A 15,372-nucleotide genomic window follows, 5' to 3' on the forward strand; every position below is an offset into this window, starting at 1 on the left:
GCAGCTTTGAAATAAATGGGTTCCTCAAACAACTTTCCAACTCCAACAATCAACCAAGTGAAGAAGAAAGGCAGGCCACGTTTTAGTACTGGTTTTGGAGGGTAAAAATTTCCGAGGAACTTTGCTCTTTGCAGACAGATTTTTTATGCCCTCCCACCTGCTTTTCGAAATCCACCAACCACAAAATTTACTCCATCCACTTTTCTCTCTCTCCCTTCCACACTCCCTCTCTCTTTTTAGCAGCAACATACAAGCCGGCCATATTAGAGAGATGGAAATAAAGCTTCCTTAATGTTGTATGTGTCTTTGAAGTACATCCGTGCATTTTTCTTTTAGCATCTAACCATTCCTCCCCTGTAGCCCTCGGCCCCTCAAATCACCCTCTCCCCTATCCCACCCGACTAACATCTCAGTCTCTGAAAATGCACAAAGATGCCTGGCTACCTCGCCCTGCCTTCAGTCTCACGGGGCTCAGTCTCTTTTTCTCTTTGGGTAAGTTAGACTGCACATCTGCATGCTCCTGAGGGTCCAGAAGTGCAGCCGCAACAGGAGGAGGATGGGGGCCGGGGGCAGGAAAGAAGACATCGCTTGAGCCTCCCTTCGGCGTTGTCCTTGGGAAGGGAGGCACGGGGATGGGGGGAGACGTGGCTGGGGACTGCATAACGCTGGGACGGCTTGGTCGCAGAAATGTTGGGTCAGGGGATCTGAGTGTTCCTTAGAGGTGTCAGTTGTCAAGGGAGGTGATTTTTCTTTGGATTTCCCTGAAATGGACGTATGTGGGGGGGCTGGGGGCGGAGGGTAGGCTGATGTGCAGAGCCTCTTCATGGATTTTTTCTTTTAGCTGCTACAAATCTCCTGGGACTTAATGCTCCCTTAAGGGGCTTCTTCTGTGAACGTTGATCTTTGGAATCTGGTGGATTTAGGATATCAGAAAAGAGTGTATGGGGGAGTATGGGGGCAGAAAGTTGAGTCTGGGTCTGGCTTCCTGGAAATCTGTACCACCGATTTGTTGCAGTGTGTGGAGGCGTAGGTGGGAAGCAGGCTTGAGGAATGATCTCTGCATTGGGAAGAGAACGGCTGAAGCAGGCACTGATGGAGAAGCTCTCTGGCTTGGGCCAGATGGAGTGGAGGAGGGGTCAGGTGAAGGGATCAGAAAAAAAAAAAAGAAAGAAAAGGAACACATGAGTGTGGTTGTGGCCCTTTGGATCATGTCTCTGAACTGTCCAGCTCCACCTTGCAGACTGTCAAGAGATCCAAATGCTAATTTCATACATGGCCACTCATGGACTTCCTGGTGGGTAGGTGGGCTAGGGAGTCACTTGCAAGCCTGCTTTATAGGTAGTTTCCTTCTTGCTCTTAAACTTACTTATTGCTGGCATAGCAATTGAGAATCCAGTCCAACGGCTGTCAGTGGGAATACTCCCCATCCCAAAGTCTCTCTCTCACTCCTTCTCTCCCTCTTTTTCTCTCCTTCTCTGGCATGCTGTGCTGGATATTGGGCAGGAGTGCTAGAGACAGCCCAGGGCCCCTGACAGCTAACACGATAAGGCCTATGAGCTTTGCTGAGTTACTGAACATATTAACAACAGAGCAGGAGCATTAGGGAAGCACAGGCAGTAGAGACAGCATGAGCCTTGGACTCGATCTGGGTTTAAAGCCACCTTTGTCATTTACTTCATACTATCGGCAAGTTACTCCCCTCTGAGCTTCAGTTCTTTCCTGGGTGAACTGGAGAATACCTACTGTCTGGGTTTTTTGTGAGTCTGGCACATAGCAAGTGCTCAATAATAGCTAGCCTTTATGAACTCTTTTCACGTGCCCACGCGCTGTGTATCTTGTTTAGTCCTCACGGCAATTGGTAACCGTATGGGGCAGATACGTTATGATCCTCAAGTTACAGATGAGGAAACAGGCACAGAGACGTTAAGTAACTTGCCCAATAAGGTCACAGTAGTTTAAGGGGAGCTGAGATTTGAACCCCTGGTTGTCTGACTTCACCCCATTCTTTTTTTTTTTTTAACATCTTTATTGGAGTATAATTGCTTTACAATGCTGTGTTAGTTTCTGCTGTATTACAAAGTGAATCAGCTATACATATACATATATCCCCATATCCCCTCCCTCTTGCTTCTCCCTCTCATCCTCCCTATCCCACCCCTCTAGGTGGTCACAAAGCACCGAGCTGACCTCCCTGTTCCATGTGGCTGCTTCCCACTAGCTATCTATTGTACATTTGGTAGTGTATATATGTCCATGCCACTCTCTCACTTTGTCCCAGCTTACCCTTCCCCTGCTCCGTGTCCTCAAGTCCATTCCCTATGTCTGCATCTTTATTCCTGTCCTGGCCCTAGGTTCTTCAGAACCATTTTTTTTTTTTTTTTTAGATTCCATATATATGTGTTAGCATACGGTATTTGATTTTCTCTTTCTGACTTACTTCACTCTGTAAGACAAACTCTAGGTCCATCCACCTCACTACAAATAACTATTTCTTTTCTTTTTATGGCTGAGTAATATTCCATTGTATATATGTGCCACATCTTCTTTATCCATTCATCTGTCGATGGACCCTTAGGTTGCTTCCATGTCCTGGCTATTGTAAATAGAGCTACAATGAACATTGTGGTACATGACTCTTTTTGAATTATGGTTTTCTCAGGGTATATGCCCAGTAATGGGATTGCTGGGTCGTATGGTAGTTCTATTTTTAGTTTTTTAAGGAACCTCCATACTGTTCTCCATAGTGGCTGTATCAATTTACATTCCCACCAACAGTGCAAGAGAGTTCTCTTTTCTCCACACCCTCTCCAGCATTTATTATTTGCAGATTTTTTGGTGATGGCCATTCTGACTGGTGTGAGGTGATACCTCATTGTAGCTTTGATTTGCATTTCTCTAATGATTAGTGATGTTGAGCATTCTTTCATGTGTTTGTTGGCAATCTGTATATCTTCTTTGGAGAAATGTCTATTTAGGTCTTCTGCCCATTTTTGGATTGGGTTGTTTGTTTTTTTGCTATTGAGCTGCATGAGCTGCTTGTATATTTTGGAGATAATCCTTTGTCAGTTGCTTCATTTGCAAATATTTTCTCCCACTCTGAGGGTTGTCTTTTCTTCTTGTTTATGTTTTCCTTTGCTGTGCAAAAGCTTTGAAGTTTCATTAGGTCCCATTTGTTTATTTTTGTTTTTATTTCCATTTCTCTAGGAGGTGGGTCAAAAAGGATCTTGCTGTGATTTATGTCATAGAGTGTTCTGCCTATGTTTTGCTCTAAGAGTTTTATAGTGTCTGGCTTTACATTTAGGTCTTTAATCCATTTTGAGTTTATTTTTGCTTCACTCCATTCTTAACCACTGAATTCTACTGCCCCCAATATTTAAGAAATGATGCTGCTATAGTAACAATAATTTGGATCAAAGAATCTTAAGTAGAGGCAAAAAGAGGGGAGTTGGGTGAGTGACCAGTGTGCAAGGAAATGAGGATGGAGGACAGACAACCTCTTTGGGGAGTTAGGGAGAGCTTCCTGCAGGAGGGAGAGCCTTATCTAAGTGAAGAAAGCAAGGGGGCTCGGGGACCAGGACAAGGGTGTTGCTTAGAGGAAGATGGAATCTAGGGCATGGGGGCTGTGAGGCAGTGGTGGGAGGAAGCTAAAGCCTCTGCAAACCTGGATGGGGGGAGGGTGCAGGAGTAGGGACCTTGAACTTGAACTTGATTGGTGCTGTGATGAGGCATGCCCTGGTACTCCAAGGCCGAGGGCTCAAGTGGACAATGGAACCTTGGTGGTTGTAGCAGCATCAGTCCCCAAGATGGATGGATGTCACAAGTGACAAGGGAGGGGGCTGAGACAGGGCCTGGGTTTGTGAGGATGACTACAGAGCTGACAAAGGGACAGGGGACAGCTGGCCAACCTGCTGTACACACGACAGAAGCACATGAGACTAGTTTTCAGTTAGAAGCAATCCAAATGATTGGTTTTCCTTAGAGTTTTTCTCAAAACTCTTGGCTCCACGGTCACTGGCCTGGTTACCAAAGTCTGGGTTATGTTAGGCGAGGCTTAGAAAGTGGAGTCTGGTCCCCACTCAGGCCCACTGCCCACGGACACACAGGGGAAAACGCCTTCCCTTCCCTCTATAGACTTTTATCGAGTGCCCACTGTGTGTCACATGCTGTTCTGGGTCCAGGGATGCCAAGATAAATAAGAATCAGCTCCCCAGAGTCTCCCGAGGGACTAGGGAACATAAACAAAAAATAGTAATGCAGCATCCCATGTTAGCAGCTAACCTTTGGTGGGGGCTGACCATGTGCCAGGCACTGCTGTGAGCTTTATGTTTTAGTATTCAATCCTCACAACAGCCCCAGGAGGTAGGGCCTATTGTTGTCTCCCATTTTACAGATGAGGAAACTGAGGTGCTGGGAGGTGAACCATCTTTCGTAAGATCAGACCACGGTGCTAGAGCGCTGGTTTTGGCCACTATGCCATTCTGCCTCCCGGTCTGGAAGTGACAGAAACCTCCCGGTCTGGGGAGAGGGCACGGGCACTGGAGAAGCTGCCACGGGGGCGATGCCTTGTTAGCTGGGATCTGCGGGGTAAGCAAGAGGGCTCAGGGGCAGCAGGGTGAATGAGCTTCCCAACCTGCAGCAAAAACACTTGCAAAGGCATGGAGGAGTGGGAGAAGGCGGCGTTTTCAGAAAAGTAAGAACTCCAGGGTCACTGGAGTGGAGGAAGCGTTAAGGGTTGGGAGCAGGACAGGAAATGAGGCTGGGGTGCTGGATGGTCCCAGATGGCAAAGGGCTCAGAAGCCCAGGAGCCTGGACGAGATCCTGAAAGCAGCAGGGAGCCAATGGCGATTGGGGGTGAGGGGTGACAAGGACAGGTGCTCTCCTGGCTGCATGGGGGTGGCCTGGCCTGGGAGGGAGACCTGAGGCGGTGGGTCTGAATGGTAAGGCAGCCCAGGAGTTGGGCTGCGTGTCACAGTCACCTGGGAGGCAGGGGCTGCCCTGGGACACAGTGTGCTCCAGAAGGTTGGGGACTAATTTCTCTGCTTAGACAAACTCTGTTTTTTTTTTTTTAACCAAGAAGAAAATTAACCTACCTCATAGGTTGCTGTAGGGTTGGAAAGAGGCGTGAAGAGAATTAACTTCTAGTCTCTGTAGGAAATAGTGTTTGACAGGAGATGAGCAAATTTTTGTGATCTCTGCAAGACGGGCCAGTTAGAAAAGTATATGACATGGGGCCTGAGGTGCCCAGATACGCCTTAGAGAGAGTGAGGGGGCCTGGGCACCGGTAAAGTTTTGGAACTGAGCTCAAAAGCCACATCCTTACGGTACCCTTGTTGAATCATTTCCTTTCTGTGAGTTGGAGATCAGAGACTCAGGCTCCAGACCTGGTCCCAAATGGGACAACCAGGAAGACTGTGAGCCCCCCTTGTATGGAGGTTCCTTTAAAGAAGACCATTCCCCTCTGGCCAGCCTGACTGGCTAGGGGCTGACATGGGGGCCGGACCTGCCATGTAGACAGCAGGAGGACTGAGTCCTGCGACCCCTTGGAACAAAAATCACCCCCTCACCCAGCCTCCACCCCTCAAGCTGCTGTCTAGAGCCTGGCAGCCTGGCAGCCTGGGTTCCAATCTAGCTTTGTCACTTACCAGCTGTGAACCTGGGCTATTCATTTAACTTCTTTGTGCTCCATTTCCTCACCTGGAAAGTGGAGGTGATAATAGGGTTGTTGTATTAAATGAGGTGATATCTGTAGGGTATGTAAACAGCGCCTGGCACACAGTAAGCACCTTGTTGTTACTATGAAGCCCTTTTGTGGCCCTAGCTGTGGATTCGGCTAATTTCCTGAAGCAGCAGAGTTCATCAGGAGCCCAGGATTTTGCTCACAACTCTGTCCTCGTTGCATGATGATTTCCTCATCTTTAATGAGGACCTGGATTGGTGAAAGGCCTAAGGCCCTTGCCCTGAGCTGGGACCCTGGGAGACCTCAGGCGGAAGTGGGCGCCGTACTGGGAGCCAGGAACCGTGATTCGGGACCCGGCTTGTCCCTACCTGCTGTGTGTCTCTCTCAGGCCTCACTTTCCTCGTTGGTACGATGATGGAGCTGGATCTACAATTCCCGAGGTTCCCCCTGCTTTGGTGGCTCCTGTTCCTCTCTCTGCAGTTGGGACTTGACGGTTGACCTCTCTGACCGCTAGAGGGCACACGTGTCCGCCTGGTGCCTCCTGCAGGCCGCGCCATAGGGATGCGGGGAAGGACCCGGATTGCACGTCTCAGTGTGCCCCCCTCCTGCTGGCCAGAAAAGGCCCCTCACTCCCCAGGGCCCTGCCCTCCCGCACAGCAGCGTGCTAGCTCCTTCAAGATGGAGGGAGCTCCTGGTAGGGTTCAAGTTCTGTCTCTGGAGTGATGTTGTGGCCTGGGGCGGGACAGAGGCAGGGGTGGGTCAGCCAGATGTGTGGGACTTACTTCCTAATGCCACTTGGAGGCTCCTTTTGCTCAGGTGCCCTGGGAAGGTCGCCGAACCTTCCCAGGGAAGGTGCTAGGGAAGCAAGGTGTTCCTGGGATGTGAGGTAAGCTCAGGACACGGCCCTGCCGGGCTCCTTCCCTGAAGATACCTCCGCCTCTGCAGAGCGGGGGCGGAGATGGCATTTTCAGCACACCTCCTCCTAGCCTGGCGCTGTGCTCAGTGCTTTCATAACGCTGTGAGAGTGAGGAGATAGGAACTGGGCTTTGTTCCCCTGGGGGTGCCGCTCAGCCTCTCCAGTTCCTATTTCCCTGCTGAGCACTTGAGCACACCTGGAAGCCTGGCCTTGCAGGTGGGGCCGTGTGCTTGTCCCTCTGTCTAGGGCTGGGTCCTGACCTCCCTGGCCAGCAGTTCAGAGTATCTCCTGTTCTTAAGTCCTGCCTACTGGCCCTGGCCACTCATCCCAAGGGATGAGCTGAGTGGAAGGACTTCGCTATCCCTGCTTCCAGGCTGCAGTGCTGCTGCCCCTGGGGTGGGGCCGGGCAGCTTTGCACAACGAAATCTTTTGCAAAACGCGAGCCCTGTGCAATCCGGGGGAATTCCAAGGGGTTGCCCTGAGGGGTCAGGCTCCAAGGTGCCCCTGCCGGGAGACTGCCCCAGAAGCCCTTCCTGCTTAGGGGGCGGAACCTGAGGACAATTTAGGCTACCCTTTGCCTTATTTTTATTTTGTATTTTTTTTTTCTTGGCTGTGCCTTGAAGCTTGCGGGATCTTAGTTCCCCGATCAGGGACTGAACCCTGGGCCACCGCAGTGGAAGTGTCGAGTCCTAACCACTGGACCGCCAGGGAATTCCCCTACCCTTTGCTTTACATATTTTATCTTATTTAATTATTACCATAACCCCAGGAGGTAGGTATCATCAGCTATGTTTTACAGAGGACGGGCCTGAGGCTCAGAAGATGGAGGAACTTGCCCATGTTCTCCCAGCCGATAGAAGGCAGAGCTGGGATTGAACCACGTCTAATGGGGTCTCCGTGCCTCCTAGCTGCCCCCCTGCCGCCCCCTAGTGGCTTCTTTCACTCAGAAGAATAGTGTCCTGGTCCTGGCCTAACGCTGGGGCCTCAGCTCTCTCCAGTTGCCCCCTTGATCACTCTGCTGATTGTGTTCCGATGTGTGATGCTCATTCCAACCGCTGGAACTTTCCTCTTGATGTTCTGCTGCCTTGGATTCCTTCAAAATTTCAAATGGCTCACTCCTTCACTTTAGTGGGGGGGCCACCTACAGGGCACCGCTCGGAGCAGCTTTCCCTGAGCACCCGATGTCAAACACACCCTGCACCTTGCTTTATTTTTTACAGCCCTTGCCTGTGAATCAATACCTAAAGTTACATCATTTCTTTTCCCTGTTAATGTCTGTCCCCCTCCCTAGAATATAAGCTCCATGTTACAGTACCTCTGCCTGCCTCCATCATAGCAATAATCCCTGGGGCCTAGACTGAGTGCCTGGGGCACAGGAGGTGATTTATAAATATTTGGTAAATGAGTGAATGATTGATACTGAGCATTATTGCTTCTCCTTTATAAAGAATATTCATCTCTTGGGATGAGGCTTTGACCATATTGGCAGAGAAGTTTAGAATTCAGCCCAGGGCTAGGGTGAGGTGAGTGCAGTGCCCAGGGTGCAAAATTTAAGGAGGTGTTTGCACGACCCTGAGGGTGGGCACCCCCTTAAATCTCGTGCCCAAGGCTTTCTGCCCCTCTGTGGGCGGGGTGTGGGATGGGCACTGCAGCTTCAGCTGGGAGGGCTTTGGCTCACTCCCCTCACCCTAGCCTCTGCCCTGCTTGGAATGTCAGAGTGGGCTGGGCCTTCTCAGGCCACACACCCAGGGCTCCTGGACCAGGTCCAGTGCTCCCCAGAGGATTCTGCACCCTGCTGTCCCTGCAGCCTGTGTCAGCTCCTTGCCGTGGTGTGTCCAGGCCTGGCATTTCCAAAAGGGACTCCTGTCCTTGTAGACCCATCAGTTGATCCCTTCGAATTGTGCCTATTCTTCTGGGGCATCTCTTCCTTCCCGTAGCTCATCTTCTGTCCCTGCCAGGAGCCTGAGGAAGAGAAGGGGGCTGGGCCGGGCGGACTGGGCATACGGCTTGACTCTGCCCTGCGGTATAGAGAGCGAGGCCTTCTGAATCTGCATCTGTCCTCAAGGCTGCCTGCCCCCAGGGGACACTGCAGCTTCAGCTGGAAGGGCTTTGGCTCAGCCGAGATGGTTGAAAGTGGTGGGAAGAAGGGGAAACTGAGGCCAGCACTGTGCAGCCCCTTGTCCAAGCCATCAGGTGGCCATGACACACAGGACATGTCCTGTGGCAGGACAGCCAGGTGGAGGGAAGGCTTGAGGCCATCTGTCTGTCCCTGGCTTGACAGACGATGTGGTCTCTCTCCACCCCAAGGGCCACATCAGTTACCGCTTAGGAGCTTTGCCCACCCCACTCCACCCTGCCCCCTAATTTCAGCCATAAGGGACCCAGCCTGCTGTCCTAGCTCTGCTCCGCTCCCCACCAGGTGCAGAGGCTTTTGCCCCCTCCCTGGCCTTGTCTGCCAGAATCCTCACCAGCTTGTGGCTTTGTCCACAGTGCCACCAGGGAGGAGCATGGAAGTCACAGTACCTACCACCCTCAACGTCCTCAATGGCTCTGATGCCCGCCTGTCCTGCACCTTCAACTCCTGCTACACCGTGAACCACAAACAGTTCTCCCTGAACTGGACTTACCAGGAGTGTAGTAACTGCTCCGAGGAGATGGTGAGTTCTCAGATGGAGGCAGGTGTGGGGGAGGCAGGAGCCCCACAGCGTGAAGCTCCCCTTTCCCACCACCTGCCCCTGCACTGTACCAGGACCCTAGCATACCCTGGTGGGCTATCTGCTCCTGAGGGCATTGGCAGAGGTGTGCTGTCGTGCCTGGGTGGCCCTGGGAGGGTGGCAGAGATCTAGAGGTGACTGCCTCTCTTCCAGGTGAAAGGGGGCATGGGAGGAGGGGCATCCTGCTGTCCTTGTAGCTCCTTGCTCATCCAGCCCCCTATCCTGTCCCTCGCCTCCTGCCCCCCCAGTTTCTCCAGTTCCGCATGAAGATCATTAACCTGAAGCTGGAGCGGTTCCGAGACCGCGTGGAGTTCTCAGGGAACCCCAGCAAGTATGACGTGTCAGTCACACTGAGAAACGTGCAGCTGGAGGATGAGGGCACCTACAACTGCTACATCATGAACCCACCCGACCGCCACCGCGGCCACGGCAAGATCTATCTGCAAGTCCTCATGGAAGGTGAGGGGCTGCTGGGGGGCCCTGCCCGTTCCCACCCAGCTACTCTCCAGCAGGACTAGCTGGGGCTCCTTGGGAGAGGCTGTGCCCTCCTGAGGGGTGGGAGCAACAGCATGTGCTGGGTGGAAGGCATCTGTTTTACTCCTTCCAGTCCTTGAGGACTATGTCTCAGAGAGTCCTGATGATGCTATCCAGCATGATCACGATCCTAAGAATCCCAAGAGCAGCTTTCATTTATTGGACACTTGCTATGTCTCAGTTATAGCTAGGGCTAAACTCTCCAGATGCAATAGCTCACTTCATCCTCATACAACCCTATGAGGGAGGTACTATGATTATTCCCATTTTACAGATGAGGAAACTGAGGCTATGTAAGGTACCTAAGGTCACACAATTAATAAATAGTACAATCAGGACTCAAATTGGGTCCATTTGACCTCAAAGTCCATCCTCTTGGATACTGCATTATATTGCCCTCCCCTGGGGCTTTTAGGTGCCCTGGGATTATGGGGTGGGTGGGGCGCTTAGAGGTCCATGGCCTGTGTTGATTTCTGGCTTTGACTAGAGTGCTTTCCACAGTGGAGAGTAAAGTCAGGACCACCCCACACCTACTGCAGGGAGCAGGGGCCAGTGGACGAGGCTCCCTTTTCCAGCCCTAGGGCTCAGCGGGTCTGTTTCCTCTCCTTCTCCAGAGCCCCCTGAGCGGGATTCCACTGTGGCTGTGATCGTGGGCGCCTCCGTCGGGGGCTTTCTGGCTGTGGTCATCTTGGTGCTGATGGTAGTAAAGTGTGTGAGGAGGAAAAAAGAGCAGAAACTGAGCACGGATGACCTGAAGACGGAGGAGGAGGGCAAGACGGATGGAGAGGGCAACGCGGATGATGGCACCAAGTAATGGGCGGGCGGCCGGCCCTGCAGCCCCTCCCTTGCGTCCTGTCTCCCTCCCACTCTCTGCCCTGCACAGTGTGCCCCCGCCTGCCCTCTCTTGGTGTGCTTCTCTGGAACCAGGACCCCAGGGCTGACCTGGGACCTCCTGAACCCCTCCCTTCGTATCTGCCACCCTGCACCAAGAGAGACTCACCTCTCTTTGATTCGAGAAACCTGCCCTGGCGTCTGGGATGTGTGGGCCCTGGGGGGAGGGAGAAGCGGGCCCAAAACTGCCAGCCTCTGAGAAGAGGCAGGAGGCCTGTGGGAGGGGCATAGAGAGAGAGGGGGAGGGTGGGCAGTGGAGGAGGAGGAGGCCAGCTGTCCAGCCTGCCCAGTGCGTGGACTGGTCTGGTGGCGGCTTCAGAGGGGACCTGCAGGTGGGACGGGGCTCTGCTGGCTGTCTCTAGAAGGCCTGGGGCGTGGCATGCCTCTGCTCCCCGCGCTGCTCCTGGCCCTGGGCAGCCTTGTCATGGGGGTGGTGATGGGTTCCTATAACTTGGGGGTGTGTTGAAAGGATGACCGTGCGTTCCCTGGGCCTTGAAGGGAAGGAAGCTGGAGGCAGCTGGAGACAAGCCTTGGCCCAGGGAGCTCTGCTCTCACCTTTCTCCTTCGATAGCTGCTACCACAGAAGCCTCTGGGTTTCTGTTGGCTTGCAAAGCCCTTGGGATTTTTGGCAAGAAAAGTACCAAAGGGCTGCTGAGCTAGGCCATGGGGGGCGGGGAGCCGTGTTTCTCCAGGTGGTGGTCATTTTTCACCGCAGTTACCCACTAACAGGAGACAATTGCAAAGTTAGCTGAGGGACGAGGGGCTGGGGGCTCCGTTGTAAAATGGAGTTCAAGGTTGACTGCCTTCTCCCCCAGGGTGGCCACCATCACCTGGGCCAGGAGCAGCTGAGGTGCGGAGGTAAGGAGGGAGGGGGAGGGAGCCACGTCGGAGGAGTAGGTGTGCAGAGCGGGGGCCTCGCTGGGGCTTCTGTTCAGACTTTCCCCGTTACCCTCAGCAGGGTTTCATCTGGCTTCTGGCCCTGAGGGAAGCATGAGGGGAGCCTTGTAGCCTCTGAGATCCTGTGGCCATGTCACATCTGGAGCCATGTCACACCCTCCCCTGCCCCGACAGCTCTCTCTGGGGGGGAGGAAAGTAGCATTTGTGGGGAGCCAACTTTCACTGCCATTTTACTCACATGAAGAGGGAATTGCTCAAGCCTCAGGAGCGGGAGAGAGACAGAGAGACACTGCCTTGGAAGATCCTCAGAGATCAGCTAGCCAAGTCACCCATACTACAGACCGGGAGACTGAGGTTCAAACTCACAACCGAGGGGCCTGCTTCTCCTCTGGTTCCTCAGTCTCCAGTTTGGATGAACAGAGCCACACTTTGCCTGGTGGGAGGGGCCTCTGCAGACAGAGAGATGAAGGAGATGAGGAGAGGGAGGTGAGCTCCTCCAGCCCTGCTCACCTCCCCGGAGCCCAGCCCCTCCAGGCTGTGACTGAGGCAGGGATGGAGTGATGGGAGTGGGAGGGCAGAGCTGCTGGAATGCCCCACGCCCACCCCAGGCTGACCCTCTGCAGCACTTCCCAGCCTTTCTCAGAGCTCAGGCCCTTCCCCGGGCTCAGGGGGTCAGAGCCCAGGGCAGGAGTCTGGGGAAAGGGGGTAGAGATGGGACTCTGACAGCTTCTGGGACCCCTCTCTGCCTCTGCCCAGCACATGGCCTTTCTGGGGAGAGAGCAATAGCATACGGGCGATTCAGTTTAATTCCCTTCAATTCAACATCCATTTATTGAGCATCTCCTATGTGCCAGGCACTGGGCCAGGTACTGGGGATGCACACAAAGCCATAACAGAGCTGGGAACTGCTAGATCAGCACTGTGGGGACCAAGATGAATTTTTTTTTGGTGCATCTAATTCCACCTCTGCAGCCACTGCTTCCAGGGCTGGAGTAGGAGAAAAAGGAAGAGATTCCAGAATCTGGGCCCTGGGAAGGGAGGAAAGGAAGGAAAGAGGGAAGATACAATAGGGAAGAGGGTGAGAGGCCAGAAAGAGTGGGCACAGAGTGGAGGGTGGGCAACCAGCCTGAGAGCTCCTGGGTGGGAGGAGTCCAGCTCACCTGGAAATTCTAACTCATCAGTACCTAACTGCCAATCAACACACTGCCAATGGGGGTGGGCTAAGCCCCCAGGATGCCTGGGGTGAGTGGACATTGCCCATCCTTGGAGCCAACCAGCTGAGAGGGGAGAGATGGGTAGTGGGCACCCTCGTTCCAGCTGAGACCAAGAGTGGTTGTAATAACATGTCTGCAGCTTGCAGATTTCACTTTTTGGCAACTTCTTAAGTGCTCTCCTCTTCCAGGATGAGTGAGGATCTGTGTGGATGCTGGGAACTTTTCTTTTTCCAGGACTCATAACATTTAGGGAAATTGTTTGCAAGATTCCCTAGGTTTATTCCAAGAAGTCCTGACTCTCTATAAAGAAGCCCAAGACTTCTGGGTTCCTTCCTTTCTCTGCCCTGACCTAGAGGGTCCTAGGGAGAGCAACGCCTCTCCAGGGGCCTCAGGCGCCCAAGCAGATGGGGATGGGCCAGGAGCCACCTTTGTCTCAGGTACCCATCCTCATATGCACTTTCTGCCCGAGCCTCTTAGAGTCTCTTCCAGAGGCCTCATAGAGCTGCCTCCCCCAGGGCAATGAGGCTGGGAACAAAATGGGGCTTCTGTGAGTAGAGGTGGGAGACTGGTGAGATGTTTCCACAGCACCCTGCTTTCTAGTGTATACCTCTTCCTGCACCGTGGGGCTCAAGCCCTACTTCTGGCTGCATGTTCCCATCACTGCGCTCTGCTGGGTTCAGTCTGCTGGTTTTCTCAACTGCCTCTGCCTCTCCTGTTCTCTTGGAACCCCCTATCTGTCCCTTTCTCCTAATTAAGGGCCCCTGTAAAGAGAGATGGGCTGGCCAACCCATGGGATTTAGCTTATAAGAACAAAGCACATTTTTTCAGGACTGAAATGCCTTGAGGTGCCTTGGAACTGGCTTTGGAAATAGCTATCTGCCCCCTAGCTCTGGACTAATCACAGTTATTCCCAATTTATAAAAAGGAAAAGCTGGATCCACATTTCTCCCTGTGAGTCTCCTTGGTGAGGTTGGGCTGGTAAGTATTTGCAAGGTCAGGTTAAGCAGATGGACAATTGAAAATACTGGCCAGGTCCAAAAGACAGTCCCAGGCCATAGGAATGGCTTGGTGCAATTAGAACGGGTGATGAATGGAGAAATTTTTCTTCCTACACACGTCTTAAGGATAGACAGCCTGTGTCTCTTGCTGTGCCTCTTGCTGATGTCTTCCTTTATTGAAGCTTGCTGATGCGTTTGTACATAGTCTATATATAGGTAGAGATATATTATATATACAAATATAAAACATCTCACTACATCCACCCCGAAAGTTACGTTGAGGGGGAAACAATCATTTCTCAGTGTTTTGAGTTGATTCACCAAAGGCAAATTATGGAATGTTCTTGTTGCTCTTTGTGCACTTGGAGGGGAAAACACAACTACTTATGCACTTTCTAGGATTTATGTGCTATGTGGTAATGGAAGAGGTGGTGGGGAGAGAAACTGAAATGGTCCTCTGTGACCCAACTGCTGTGATGTGTCTGCTTTGGGGAGCAGACAGTTTCTGTTGCAGTTTGTCTCATTGCTTGGATTTATTGGCTGCAATAAACAGATGGTCTCCCCTGAACATCCCTTGAGTGTGACTTTTTTCAGGGGTGCAGAGTGGGGCAAGTTGAGGCGGTGCCAGGATTGTCACAGGGAGTCCTGTTGTTCCTTTCCTGGTGATGCCATTGACACTGCTGGGTCCCCTTCAAGGATGAGATCGTTCTGCTCCCCTCTTGTTAGATGTTTCCTCTTTTTCCCTCATTGCCTTCCCAGAATCCTGGCGGACTCCATCCACCTTGAAAGCACCCTGGGGCTAAACACCCACTTCTTGGAGGGCTCTTGGTTATTTCTGGAAGATGACAACCCTTTATGCCCCCAAGGCTAACCGTCATGCCGATGTTGTCTATTCTTTCCGTGGTTGGATGGGCCATCCTTCCTGCCCCCTGTTTCTAAGCTGTGTCTGACTAGGCAGACATCTGTTTCATCTGCTCTGGGCTCAAGAGAAATAGCTGACAGCTGGTGCAGAGTCTGCCCTCATGCAACTTCACGGATGAGGGTGGCTGCAGGGAAGAATCAGGTCGCTCATGTCGCATCTGTGAACTGCTCTATCCTAGTTACGTGCTGCTGAATTGGCCGGCCCTCAATTCAGGACCAAAGGCAACCACCTGGCCCAGGGGCTCTGCTCTCCCAGACAGCCCAGTCTTTTTCTCTCTTGCCTTCTGTTTTTGCATCTCTTTGCATTTTTCTCTTTCTTACACACACACCCACACACCCTTGCCTAGGAGGCTCACCCTATAAGAAAATCCTCAGCTTTCTGAATGCAAGGAAATGCTGAAGTGCTTGGTTTCTACTTTTCTCATGGTTTCTTTGTCATTTCTGCCTGCTCCCTGGTAACCCAGAGACCTTCGCCAGTGGTTTAGTGGTCAGATGCATTTTAGAATATTCTAGGAGTAGCCTAACATGCGTAGTCCTAATGCCGGCAGCTGCTACCCGAGAAAGAAGCCAGATAGAAGGTGGCAGCGTTGAACAGAGGTGGCTGGTATTT

General features: G+C 52.4%; 1 protein-coding gene across 1 annotated transcript; it reads left to right on the forward strand.

The window, feature by feature from the left end:
- Positions 1–246: 246 nt before the first annotated feature.
- SCN2B (sodium voltage-gated channel beta subunit 2) lies at positions 247–14,409 on the forward strand. The gene is made up of 4 exons (XM_036862639.1): positions 247–492; positions 9,084–9,250; positions 9,556–9,766; positions 10,456–14,409. The coding sequence occupies exons 1-4, from the start codon at positions 423–425 to the stop codon at positions 10,653–10,655; spliced, it is 648 nt and encodes a 215-aa protein (XP_036718534.1). The 5' UTR covers positions 247–422; the 3' UTR covers positions 10,656–14,409.
- The last annotated feature ends 963 nt before the right edge of the window (positions 14,410–15,372 follow it).

Source organism: Balaenoptera musculus, chromosome 8 (genome assembly GCF_009873245.2).
Source record: "Balaenoptera musculus isolate JJ_BM4_2016_0621 chromosome 8, mBalMus1.pri.v3, whole genome shotgun sequence".
Taxonomy (NCBI): domain Eukaryota; kingdom Metazoa; phylum Chordata; class Mammalia; order Artiodactyla; family Balaenopteridae; genus Balaenoptera; species Balaenoptera musculus.

Excerpts from the sequence above, each read along its gene's own strand:
- SCN2B (XM_036862639.1), top strand. The coding sequence starts at position 423 with ATGCACAAAGATGCCTGGCTACCTCGCCCTGCCTTCAGTCTCACGGGG. Across the intron at positions 493-9,083 it reads CAGTCTCTTTTTCTCTTTGG|TGCCACCAGGGAGGAGCATG; the intron begins GTAAGTTAGACT and ends CTTTGTCCACAG. Across the intron at positions 9,251-9,555 it reads GTAACTGCTCCGAGGAGATG|TTTCTCCAGTTCCGCATGAA; the intron begins GTGAGTTCTCAG and ends CTGCCCCCCCAG.